Here is a 12,236-nt window from a genome sequence, read left to right as displayed (position 1 = left end):
TCCACTCTCCTGGCAGCCTTCCCACACAACTGCAGAGTTGGTACCTGGGGGCACCCAGTGCCTGGGGGGGTCCTCCCACTGTCCTTTCCCTTCTGAGTTAAAACTGTCTTAACCGGTAGCTCCAGCAAGTGCTCACTTCTCAGGGCAGTGCCAGGCTGTGGGGGCCCTTGTCAAGGGTGCAGGCTCATCCCCAGGAGCACTGAGTTTGGCGGGGGTGTGGGTGAACTGTGCCAGCTCGGCCCAGTCTTCCCTCCTTGAGCCCTGCACCCAGAGTGATGCCACCTAAGTTGGTCTTCTATTACATGGTGAGAGAGAGGCAGGGAAGGAGGCAAGCGAGTGTTATCTGTCCAGCTAAAATATTGTGTTCTCAGGGCCCCGGCAGGGCCCACACCAGCCCAGTTCCACCTGCCCTGGGTAATGGAGGGCTGGTTCTGAGATGAATAGCACTGCCTTCCTGAAAGTATCAGCCTTCCTTTATTTATGACTGATCTGTCCACACCCAGAGACTGGCACCCAGTGGATTCTAGTTAATAATCATTGGATTGAATCAACTCATTTGTCTTGTGTGCCCCTCTTCCCTCTCACCACACCCCAGCATCCCTAAGCTATCTCCTGGGACCATCACATGGAGAGTCCCAGGAATTCTCAGGTCTTCTGAAAGCAAATGGTCCTCAGCAGGCTGGCAGGCACCCCCAGCAGAGCCAGGACACGGGGCCAACGGTGCATTTAGTCTGGCTGAGACAGGGTGTGATTTGGACATCGCTCTTGATTCATGGAAAAATAATCTACAAGCGCCCTTGGCTGGGCTCCTACGGATTTGCCTTGAGGGAATGACTTTGCGTTTCCAAAGGGACTTGGAAAAATTACCCCCGTGTCCCCAATGGCGAAAAGTGACCCTTTAACGAAACAAGTTGTTTCAAAACAAGAGTGGTGGGTGGGTGTGTCTACGGTAGGCATGTTCTCAAAGGGAATCTGATCTCAACCCAGCCCTGACCTTCAGCCACATGTGGAAATTAACTGGAGTTTAGTATGGGCAGTAACTGCCCAAGGGTCGATGGCTTTCCTACCAGAAAGCACTATTGAAGGCCCGCATTGGCCATTGTTGAAAGGGCAGCCTGTGTAGAGGAGGAATCTGAAGTCCTGGGTTCAAGTCCTCATTGAGCCTTTGTTTTTCGTCTATGAAATAGAGCCCATGACACCTGCCCCATCTGGCCCACAAGAAGTTTGTGAGACCCAAGTGAGAAAATGCCTCTCAAAATCCTCTATAAAGTAGCTCGTTAGCATCAGTCACGTCATAAGATGCACTGTGCACCTGCCATGTGTGTCGTTCCGTGGTGGATGGCGAGGGGACGAGACCCAATGTCTCATTATAACCTCTGGGGTCGGCCTTCACCCAGGCTGGCTCAGCCCTCTGCTTCCAGCCACCTCACCCATCCAGAGAGAACCAAGCCCTAACCCTGACTGGTGAAGCCACCAGTCTCCTTGACATGACTTTCCACTACCCCCCTCCCCCCACCGCTGCCAATTCCAGAAAGCAGTTTTGTGACAGTCTCTTGTTCCTCTTTGCCCCTCTGCTAAGCTTTCCCAAGAAGTATTCGTTTCTGGATCAGGATACAGGACAGAGCCTGGTGCCACTCTTCCTGTGTGTGCGCCTGCACGGCATCATCAAAGGTAAGCCCCGCCTGTCCCGGCCAGTGCCTCCTGGGAGGGCTGGTGGGACCCGCCCCACCCCTTAGCAACTCTCTGGAGAGGCTCAGCAGGTGCTTTTATTTATTTTTTTAATTTTTAAAAAGATTTTTAAAAATTTATTTACTCATGAGAGACACAGAGAGAGAGAGAGGCAGAGACACAGGCAGAGGGAGAAGCAGGCCCCATGCAGGGAGCCCGATGCGCGACTCCATCCCAAGACCCCAGGATCATGCCTCAAGCCAAGGGCAGATGCTCCACCTCTGAGCCACCCAGGCTACCCCTCAGCAGGTGCTTTTAAAGGAATAGGCTAAGCTGTGGCATTGTCACTTCCAAGTTGTTTGACTTCGAGAAAGTCATGTAACTGCCTGGCCTCAGGGTCCTGGTCTGTAAAGTGAGGGATAGTTGGGGCTTCCATGAAATATGATATTGAATGTAGGGCAATGTGGATTGTGAAAGTGTATGCAGCTGCCCAGGGCTGTGTTGGTGTCATCTAGCCACGAGCCCTACCTCTTTGAGCAGCGTCCCCTCCAAGTCACTCGCTCAGTAGCTGGGGAGAAGGCTACAGACCTGGCTTTCTCAGCCTCACGCACTGGGCCTAGCAGAGGCCTCTGTGACTTGGAAAGATGAAGCTACTGGCTAGTGCGTGTGAGGCTGCCCAGGTGGCCCCCCAGGGAGACCTTTATAAATGAAAGGACATTTAGAAAATTTTTCAAAGCCATTTCCAGGTATCCAGATATAATGTGTAACGCTAAAACCCAGGGATAGTTGATGGACCCCAGGTAGTTTTGTCCAGGTTGCTTCTTGACACCCTAAAGACACCAAAGATCAGACTCCAACCTCCCCTTCTCCGGCAAGATTTCGGCCAGGGGGCTCTAAACACTTTGGGGAGAAGTGCTCGGTGCTGTCCCATTTGGGCTCCATGCACCTTATGATCCCTGGGGCCCTGGGCAGGCCCTCCAAGCCTCAGCCCTCAACTTCCTCCTTTCTTTCTCTGTAAATTAGACTTCTGCGGGTCTGTGATGAATACATCTATAAAAATGTTCTCTTTGTGTTTCTTCCAAGGCAAAAATCTGGAGGAGTTAAGGCACATTAATTTCTTCCCGGAGTCCTGGTTGATCCGGGTTACAGCCAACCATTACCACGCAGTGAGTTGCCAGCTCAGCAAGGAAACAATTATTGAAATTTATTGCTCTTCTGACTTGGATTTTTCTGGAGATTTGTTTTGCATTTGAAACCTCTGGGCCCTTGAGGTCCGGTGTTTCTGGCTCCTCCTCCAGGGCAGTGGGGAAAGCCAAGCCCAAGGGACAGAGAGAGGAGGCCCAGGCCAGGCACCCTGGGGTGGGGGTGGGGGTGCTGCACACATGCACACTCTTAAGCCGAGCCAAGCATGAGATGGGGTCTGGGAGGGGGCCGCCTGCACCGCCCGCCTGGCCAAGCCCCCATCAACACACGTGTAATATGCGCTTGTTATTGGAAATCTTTAAGGTGCAGAGAAATGGAGAGAAAGAAAAGACTTACCCTCAGACCCATCCCCCGGGGACAACCACTGCTAAGATGTCATTGTGTTTTATTGGCTGCAAACTCTTCCACCAAGAACATCTGCTATAAACAGAGCTACTTTGCTTTTCCCTTAGTGTAGAAAATTTGCTGTGTTCCCGATTGTTTACTATGATAAATGACTGTGATGACCATACTTGAACATGATAGTTTATTCTACTATACTCAGAATTATTTTCTTAGGGGAGATTCTCAAGAATAGAAAACATTGGCCCAAAATAAAGGACCATTCATTTTGTTCTTGATACATATTAAAAATTGGGGACCAAATTACTCTTGGCCCAGTGATGAATGAGCTTGCTCCACTTTGTACATGCTCGGCAATGCAGGGCGTTTTTATTTCGGGTCGCTTTTGTTAATTGAGAAGTGCACAATGAAATCCCATTTTCCAACATGCATTTCTTTTATTACTAGTAAATATGAATATTTTTTCCATGCTGCATTTCCCCCTTTGTGAATTGTCTGCTCGAACTGTTGTACTCCTTGTGTTTCTAACTGTGCATTTTTAGAGATGAAGTAGGGCAGTGTTTGAGTTCTAAAGATTTATGAGTCACTAGTTAAAATTCAATTCAGCCCAACAAATACCTATTGTAATGTGCAAACTACAGTGCCCCATGCCCCTGCACAGCAGAGAATGACTCCCTGGAACCGAGCCTCCCTGGGACGTAATTCAGAACTATGTTCTAACAGCTGAGTCGAGGCAGGAGATGATCCTTGGGGCTGGACACCTTAGGAAGTCCCCTCCCCTCTTTCTGTTCTCCTGACCCCGACCTCCTCCTTGTTTTTGCCCCTTGCTGTCATTGGAGCCTGCCATGTGGGATCATGCTTGTGACTTCATGGCCATGATCATTCTCTGCATCGTGATCGGGCTATTTAGATACATATTTTATTTCCCCCATGAGACTGCTTAGGTATTTTTTCTTGTTCTCATCTTCGCATCCTCTCGAAGCACTGAGCACAGTACCTTGCACGTCGTAGGCTTCCACAAATACTGCAGATTGGATTAATGGACTAGTATGGGATCCAGAGACAGAACTCTTCTTCAAGCACGGTGGGGGTGGGATCAATGAACAGACATAGAGACAGTGAGAGATGCTGGTATCCAGGTGAGCTGTGTGCACTTCTCTTTCAGCTGGAGAGTGGGGGTGACATGGTTCACGTGAAAGATCTTACCACCCAGGCTATGAGATTTGGACTGCTCTTTAACCAGGTACAGACCCCTGGGCCCAAGCAAGGGGAAGGACCCTCCCCTCCTATACAAAAGTCCTTAATCAAGTATAATTGCTTCTTACGTCTCTTAGGAAGGCCAGGGCAGAAAAGGAAATTGTCATGTTTCCTTCATGTTCACCACACCCTAGGAAATAAAATTCACAAGATGGGAGCCTGGGACAGGTCATTCATTGACATGATGTGCACATCCAAAATTTCTCCTTGAGGGGGACCAACTGTCCTAGTTTTCCAGGGATGGAGGAGTTTCCCTGGGATGCAGGACTTTCTGTTCTAAAACCAGGAAATGCTTGGGCTAACTGGGATGAATTGGTCATTCTCTTCCCCACAAACATCAAGACTTGCCAACCACTCGATGAGAGATTTCACTCTAAGCCTGTGTTTACGGCTACAAGGGGGAACCTATTCTGGGTGGATATTTTGATGGTGTCCCCCAAATCAAAGCAGTAGTGGATTGGTCAGGGAGCTTGGCTGCAAGGCATCTGGGTGCTCAGTCACCAGGGGAGTATGCAGGGCCGATGGCAGTGTTGTCTTCGGTTCCCTGTGATAGGCACAGTTCTCCAAGAAATAGCTGCTCTCTAACTTTTTAAAAGCCACCCCAGTAGTGATCTCAAAAGAATTTGTGTTTGAGAGACTTGGAGCTCTGAATCTATCATCAGAGACTCCCGGCTGGGTCAGGCCTAGATAGGCTGGACCTACCTCCTTGCTTGCAGAGACTTGCCTAAGTGGATACACTGCCAACCAGGGGTCAGGACTCCTTGTAATACCATAAGTATGGAGTGTCTTTTTAGGCCCATGGAATTGGAACAAATGCTTTGTTTCAAAGGTCTGCAGGCCACTGAATGTCTAAGAACATGCCCAACTCATTCTTCTCCCCATTAAGAGGATGCACAGAGCAGTTAATATGTCACTGAGTGCTAACCTATGGGATTTGTAAAGTCCCTGCAGTTTGGCTCTTCCTAGGCTAAAATTGGTATTGAGTTTTCAATCAGCTGTCAATTAGTTACTTTTGTTTTACCTAGAATTTGTTTTGCCATGTCCTCTTGCCTTTGAACACTGAAGATTCTTTTCCCGTCGCTTTGTTGTTTATCCTTCCCAATTTAGGAGTATACAACTCATTCAGAAATCATTGCCGTATATGGATTCTTCTTTGAGATAAAGGGAATCAAACAGGATACTACCTCTTATAGTTTTTACATGCAGGTAAGGACAGAGCCCAGGGAAGGTGTGTCTCTGAAACAGTCTTTTTGATACAGAGTCAGTTCATACTAAATCAATAATAACTGATTAATCATTCGTTAATAATGGACATGAAACATGTTCTAAGCTGGTGCTAATCATGCTCATACAAAGTGATGTCATTTGATTTTTACAATCTTGGGAGGTTACTGTTGTTAGCCTGTTTAACAGATCTCCAAGGTGAATGTCTTCATATTCGTATGGCCCCGATTAACAAAGCTGGGGTTAAATTCTAGACTCTGACTCCACATTTGGAGGTCAGTTCATCTTCAGTTCCTTTATGATGGCTGATGCTTTACAGATGGCCACTCTTCAATGGAGGCAACCCATAGTGCCCACAAGGGAAGAGGGAATGGTCTTGTTTAGAGAGACAAAGCAGGGTGGTGGCCCAGACACTGGTGAAGTCAGAAGGGCAGATGGCTTCACCTCGGTGCTTCTGCTAGACTTTTGGAAGAGCATTGTGTTTAAGAGCAGAGTGTTGAAGTCAAGCTGCCTGGTGAGCTGTTGCCAAGCTACTTGGCAAGCCCGTGAACCTCCCTATGTCCAGCTTCCTGAGCTTTAAGATGGAGAAGGTAATAGGACCTACCTCACTTGGTTGTGGGCAGTATTATTGTGTTAATTTGTGCAAAGGGCATGGGATGGAGCCTGACACATAGAGCACTATATGTTGATGATGACATTGACCATGACGACGACGATCAGGGACCACTGTGTTCCACTTAGCATTTGCTTTATAAGTGTCTAAGACATCAAGCTCTTTGAGAAACCATATCTCGTTCATCTTTTTCTTATCACCACTAATCATAGTACCCAGGATGCCGGGCAGGTATGTTTGCCTCATGAGTGGATACGTGGATAAATGCGTGAGTGAAGAAAACTGAGTTTTAAACTCAGCTTTGCCGCTACCTCATTACAACCCTTGAGTGAGCCACATCTCTTCCTTGGGTCAGTTCTTGGTCTTCAATGACTTCAATGCACTTCCCTTCATACTGGATTTTGCTGGATGGAAGACATGAATTCTGTAACAACACCCGTTGAAATGCTCGCTCAAATCCTATGTTGGTTTTTAAACTCTGGCCGAGCAATAGTGAAGACCTTCTGATTCAATACAGCTTGACTTAGTGGCATTTTTCCAGGTTCACCAAACCACAGTCTGTGAGCCAATGCTTTTACACAGTGAGGGCTCAAATGCTAGCTGACTCAGCAGCAGCAGCTCTCAGGAAATGGGGCCCTATGGGAATACCCTCTTGCTCTCCACACCCGTTATACAGGAGAGTCAATGAACCAGGCTTTGCTAACTCTGGGTCACCCCGGTTTCAGTTCCACCTAAGGTGGGTCACCCTCCTTACAGAGAGTAAGGCACACTGATTTGGAGTTCCCGTCCTCGGTCTGTAAGCATGGCCCGGTTAGCCTGAGAGCGGAGCGCTTGGTGAAGTACGAGATCAGAGCCCAGACCCTGGTGGACGGCAAGTGGCAGGAGTTCAGGACCAATCAGATCACCCAGAAGTTCGGGTTTGTCAAGCCATCCTGTAAAAGCCACGTGAGTGTCTTTGACTTGTTTATGTCCTTTTTGTTCTTTCCATCCTCCCTCCCTCCACATCTTTTTTTTGGGGATCCCTGGCTTTACATCTCCAGTTATCTTCAGGGGAAGCTTGCTCACTTTCCAAAAGATTATCACAGATCCACACCACGCTAAAGAGACCTAGAATGGAAAGCTGAGGATGTTGAAAACTGTCATGATAACGCCAGGTCCATTTTCTAAATATCAAAGGGTACTTGTTTGGAGGAGGAGAAATTTGGTGGAGTGTATTTGCCACCGCCACCTCCACTGTTGCCAGCGCATCGCCTGTGATATGCCCTGAGATCCGTGGCCTAGCCCACCTGCCTCAGTGGCCGTGTCAGCATCTGGGTGGATTCTCTCTCTACCTGTCCTGGCTGCTGAGAGATGAAATCCAAAGATTACCAGATAGCCTAGAAGAAACTCTGGGCTGTGAACTCCAGGATGTCTGGGATCTCCCTTGCTGCCCTGTAGGGAATAGGACTCAGCTTTAAGCCAGGGAGTCGTTTCTAGTCCTGGCTGCACATCAGAACACTTGGCCTTTTGCAAGCTCTGCTGGCCTGAGCACCACCCAGCTCCTGAGACCAGATATTCCATGGTGGGTCTCAGGTCTTGGTGCTGTTTAAAGCTTCCCAAGCTGTTCTCTGTGATGTCAGAAATCAGAATAGCAATGTCCCTTGTGGAGGTGGGAGCAGGAAGCCCAGGATATTGGCTAGGAGAGAAGATGATGAGGATTTCTGAGGTGCCTGAAATGTTCTTTACTGTGGTCACTCAGGAGAACCCACTCGTGGAAATGCCCCAAGCTGGACCCTTAAGATGTGTGTACTTTATTGTATTTACACTATATTTTAATTTTTTAAAGTTTGTTTTAAAGACTTTCCCGAGGTGGTTCTAATGTGCAGCCAGAGTTGGGAATGACGGCCTTACACAACTGTGCAAGCCTCCCACTCCCTTCCTCAAGAGGGCAATTGTGTCTATTCTAAAAGGCCCTCTTGCTTTGTTTTGTTTCATCTTTTAGGCCTTGAAAATCCAAACTGTGGGCATCCCAATCTATGTAAGTTTTTCATTCATCTTCCCAATATCTTGATAGTTTCCAGAAGAATCTATGGGACTTTTCTTTCTTCCACCAGTGTTCATAAAAGAAAATAAAATGACATTGAAGGGATTGCTCAAGCATTCAGTGGACTTTCCTAGTTGGCTGTGGTCTTAATAGAACTTTTGCCCGCTGTCTTAGTCAGGCTGCTGCCACAGAGGACCTCACACTGGCAGCTTACAAACAATAGATGTTTATCACTCACAGTTTGGGAGGCTGGGCATCCAAGATCAAGATGCTGGAGTATTCAGGGTAAGGCCTGGTGAGGACTCACTTCCTGGTTCATAGACAGCTGTCTTCTCGCTGGGTCCTCACATGGCAGAAGGGGCGAGGGGGTTCTCTGAGGTCACTACATGAGGGTTAGAGTGGTGTCCTTGTGACCTGATCACCTCCCAAAGGCCCCACCTTGTAATGCCATCACCTTTGGGGGTTAAGATCCAACACAAGAGTTCTGGGGAGGCACTCAAACCAGAGCACGATATTTGTATCACTTGTGGGTAGAAAATACCAGACCTAAGTCCATTCACCATCCTTGACCTCAGAGTCAAGCCAGAGTCAAGCCTCATGTCCAAGCCAACCCTAACTGGTTGCCTGTGCAGGAGCTCTGTGATAGAAGCATAAGCAGTGACAACATACTCAGACTGGGAGCAATGAGTGCTCCCCTTTTCATGATGCATCTCTACCTGCCACACAGGACACACCTGACAACTGTCCCTGCCGTTTTGGTGCAGCTAGAACAAGAGGCAGGAAAGGAGGGGAGTAATTATAAGGTACAGAGTGACTTATTTACCATCCACCTTTTTAAATTGAGCTCAGTGGTTTACAGAAAGTGAGATAGAGAGCCTTTCTTCCTTCTTTGTGGATTTTCTATTGCAGTGTAACAAAGTACCACAAATTCAGTCACTTAAAACAACACACATTTATTATTTCACAATTGTTGTGGGTCAGGAGTCCAGGCAGCTTTGCTGGGTCCCCTGTATCACAAGTCTGCAGTCCAGTGGCAGCAGGGCTATGTTCTCATCTGAAGGCATGACTGGGGAGGACTCATAGCCAAGCTCATGGGCTTGGCAGATCCATGCTCTTATAGCTGCAGAACTGAGGGCCTGGCTGCTTACTGGCTGGTGGGAAAAGGCTGTCCAGGCCCCAGCAGCCTCCTGCAGTGCCCTGCCAGATATCTCTCTATATAGACATTTCAACACATGGCTATTTATCCTTCAAGGCCAGCAGAAGTGTCTCTCTCCTGCTAGTCTGCTAACACAGAGTCTTAGGTAAGGTAATCTTGGAAGTGACATCCCATCACTTTAGCTGTGTTCTCTGGACTAGAAGAGAGTCACATGTTCCAATCACTGAAGGGGTCATGTCAAGGTGTGTCCACCGCAGTGTGTTTTCCAGTGTCACTGGAAAAGTGATGGAACATCTTTGATGCTGTGCAGACAACAAGGTGGGTAAATTTAGTCTAATGATCACCTTAGAGTCAGACACGGGCCGAGGGAATGTCCTCTGCAGGGTGACCTAAGAGGGAGACAGGCTGGTGGGAAGATGGGAAGGCAGCCCAGTGGAAGATTTGGAGGCGAGGAACCAGTGCATTCATTCCCGGGTGCATCCTCACTTGCCTTCTGCATGCCCTGTCAGCTTGCTTCTGGCCAGGTCCAGCCCATGGGGAGTGGTGGTGGTGGCTCGAAGCACAAGAGACTGGGAGAAGCCAGACATTTTCAGCAATGGCTGTGTCTCCTTCATGGCTTCTGCCTGGCAGCCTCCTGCCATGGCCCCAGTGCCACCCGATGGCCCTGCTTCTGGGTCTGTGTCCCTTCAGCCTGAGGGGCAGTGCAGGCTTCCTTCTGCTGCTGGTCCCTGGGTTACCCCATTCTCCTGTTTGCCTTCTTAGTTCTTCCTTCACTTACAGAGAACTTCATAATCAGTTCTCTGTATCATACTTAGACTGTATGAAATCCCTGGAGTACTTGTGTGCTTTCGAGTCAAGTCCCTGATATAAAGGGTTGTGATAGGTTGGTCAGTGTGGCCCTGACTGGAGTGGATTGGAGTGGAGTGGATTGTTGGAAAGCACCACCTCAATAATTCCTCCCATCCCTGCGGGGCTGGGGCAAGGAGGGGGCAAGTGAGGTACTTGCCTTGCATCAAAATAGTAATTTAGAGAAATAATATTTTAATAAATTTTAAAAAACCACTAAAAGTCTATGATGCAGGTTGATGAGTTACCATAAGGTGAACATGCACATATAACCAGCCAGTACCCAGATCGAAAACAGAAAGAGCATGGTCCACACCCCAGACATGCCCCTCCTGGTCACTACCCTCCCAGTCACTACCCCTTGAAATTAAAACTAACCCAACTGTCACCATTAATCAGCTTGGTCATTCCATACCATATAGCATGCATTCCTCTGTGCCTACATTCTTATGTTCAACATCTAGTCTAAGAGATTAATTTATGTTTCGATAGGGAGCTATGGTTTCTTTCCAAAGAAGCATAAGAATTTTATCTTTCATTTTTTAAAACATGAAGTGTTACTTATAATATAAGCTTGTCAAAGGAAAAAATAAGAAAACTCAAAGAAGAAAATTATATCCACCAGGATTCCCATCACTCAGAAGTCTGGCAGGCTTGGAATTATTTTTAGGGCCACTTAGAGTTTTCTTGCCATTCAAAATGGGATTATGCAGCCCATCTTCCTTAGAATTTGATTTTTTTTTTTCCCTCAAGAATTAAACAGAATGGTTTCTTTGACAGAGGAGCACAGTATCTGTATCTGGGGAAGAAGACACTGCTGTTATTGCCTCACCTCCGGACTAATTGTGCTAAGTCAGAAAAGTCACTTGTCGCTTACCCCCAGGGAACAATGCTTGTCTATAAAAAGGGCACAAACCAGTACCCACAGGTCCCTCTCCGGATGGTGACCTGCACCACTTCTGCATAGGACAGTCCCTCTACGGGCCGGTCCCCATGCAGCCCTGCGGGGGCATGATGTTACTGGCTCTGGAGAAAGAGCAGCCTCGTGACATTTTTCCACAGTCCTATGGGATAACAGAGAAGATAAGAACGAGAAATCTCTGAAAAGCAAGTCTGCAGTTGTCCAAGAGAGAAGAAGCTGTTGGGAAGTGCTGAGATGGGCATGACTGGCCGCCTTCTAAGTGACACTTGCAGCTTAGCCCTGCGGAGTATGCAAACTCGTGATCCGGGAGCTGGCAGGAGGGGAAGACGTTTGCAACACAGCAATGCCAAAAATGCCTCCCTGAGGTGAACAGTAAAGCTTTGAGGGTTCCAAAAGATAGGGAGGTAGGAGGAAGGCAACCCCCAAAAGGATGGGGTAAGGGTCTGAAGGGTAGGGCTGCATCTGCCTCCGGAACCAGCAACAGGAAGGCAAGAGGAAGGAGCCCTGCAGTGTTAGTGGGAGAGGCCCTTTGACATCATTTCTACCTGTTCATTGTGCGGTGGGGGAAACTGAGGCCCAGCGACCTGGAGCGACAGTTCTGGTTGGAAGACATTGAGCACCTCTGATCCATTAGGCACCTGACATCCACTTTCTCAATGAATTCTCGTAGCCCTTCATGAATTAGGTGTGTTTTCCACATCTGGTAGGAGGGGACCTCAGCCCCAGAGAGTAAGGCATTTACAGGTCCCAGCCTCCTCAGAGTGGCAGGGCTGGGGCCCACTCAGGTCTGGCCGCCTGGCCCATGTGTTCCCATCTCCCTCCATGGCCCACTGGGAGGAGGTGAAAAGTTCTAGCGTGCTTAATTCAAGAGTTTGTTGAACACCTCAATAGAACTGTGCCCCGCACCCACCCGTCCAGGGCATGCCGGGCCATGCCACGTAGGGTGCTGTCACATGGGAAATGTCATGTGATTCTGACCAGG

At 48.3% G+C, this 12,236-nt stretch overlaps 1 protein-coding gene across 4 annotated transcripts in view; it reads left to right on the top strand.

The window, feature by feature from the left end:
- BTBD16 (BTB domain containing 16) overlaps window positions 1-12,236 on the top strand; it is a 54,770-nt gene that overhangs the window by 34,541 nt on the left and 7,993 nt on the right. For 2 of the 4 annotated variants that reach the window (XM_072805028.1, XM_072805031.1), the window contains exons 11-16: window positions 1,580-1,671; window positions 2,752-2,834; window positions 4,379-4,456; window positions 5,578-5,676; window positions 7,064-7,252; window positions 8,289-8,324. In XM_072805028.1, coding sequence (XP_072661129.1) covers window positions 1,580-1,671; window positions 2,752-2,834; window positions 4,379-4,456; window positions 5,578-5,676; window positions 7,064-7,252; window positions 8,289-8,324 — 577 coding nt within the window. Of the gene's footprint in view, window positions 1-1,579; window positions 1,672-2,751; window positions 2,835-4,378; window positions 4,457-5,577; window positions 5,677-7,063; window positions 7,253-8,288; window positions 8,436-12,236 lie in introns of those variants that run through there. The other 2 variants (XM_072805029.1, XM_072805032.1) reach the window with 2 other exon arrangements.

This window comes from Canis lupus, chromosome 29, assembly GCF_048164855.1.
Source record: "Canis lupus baileyi chromosome 29, mCanLup2.hap1, whole genome shotgun sequence".
NCBI lineage: Eukaryota > Metazoa > Chordata > Mammalia > Carnivora > Canidae > Canis > Canis lupus.
This window is presented reverse-complemented; position numbering and strand designations above follow the sequence as displayed.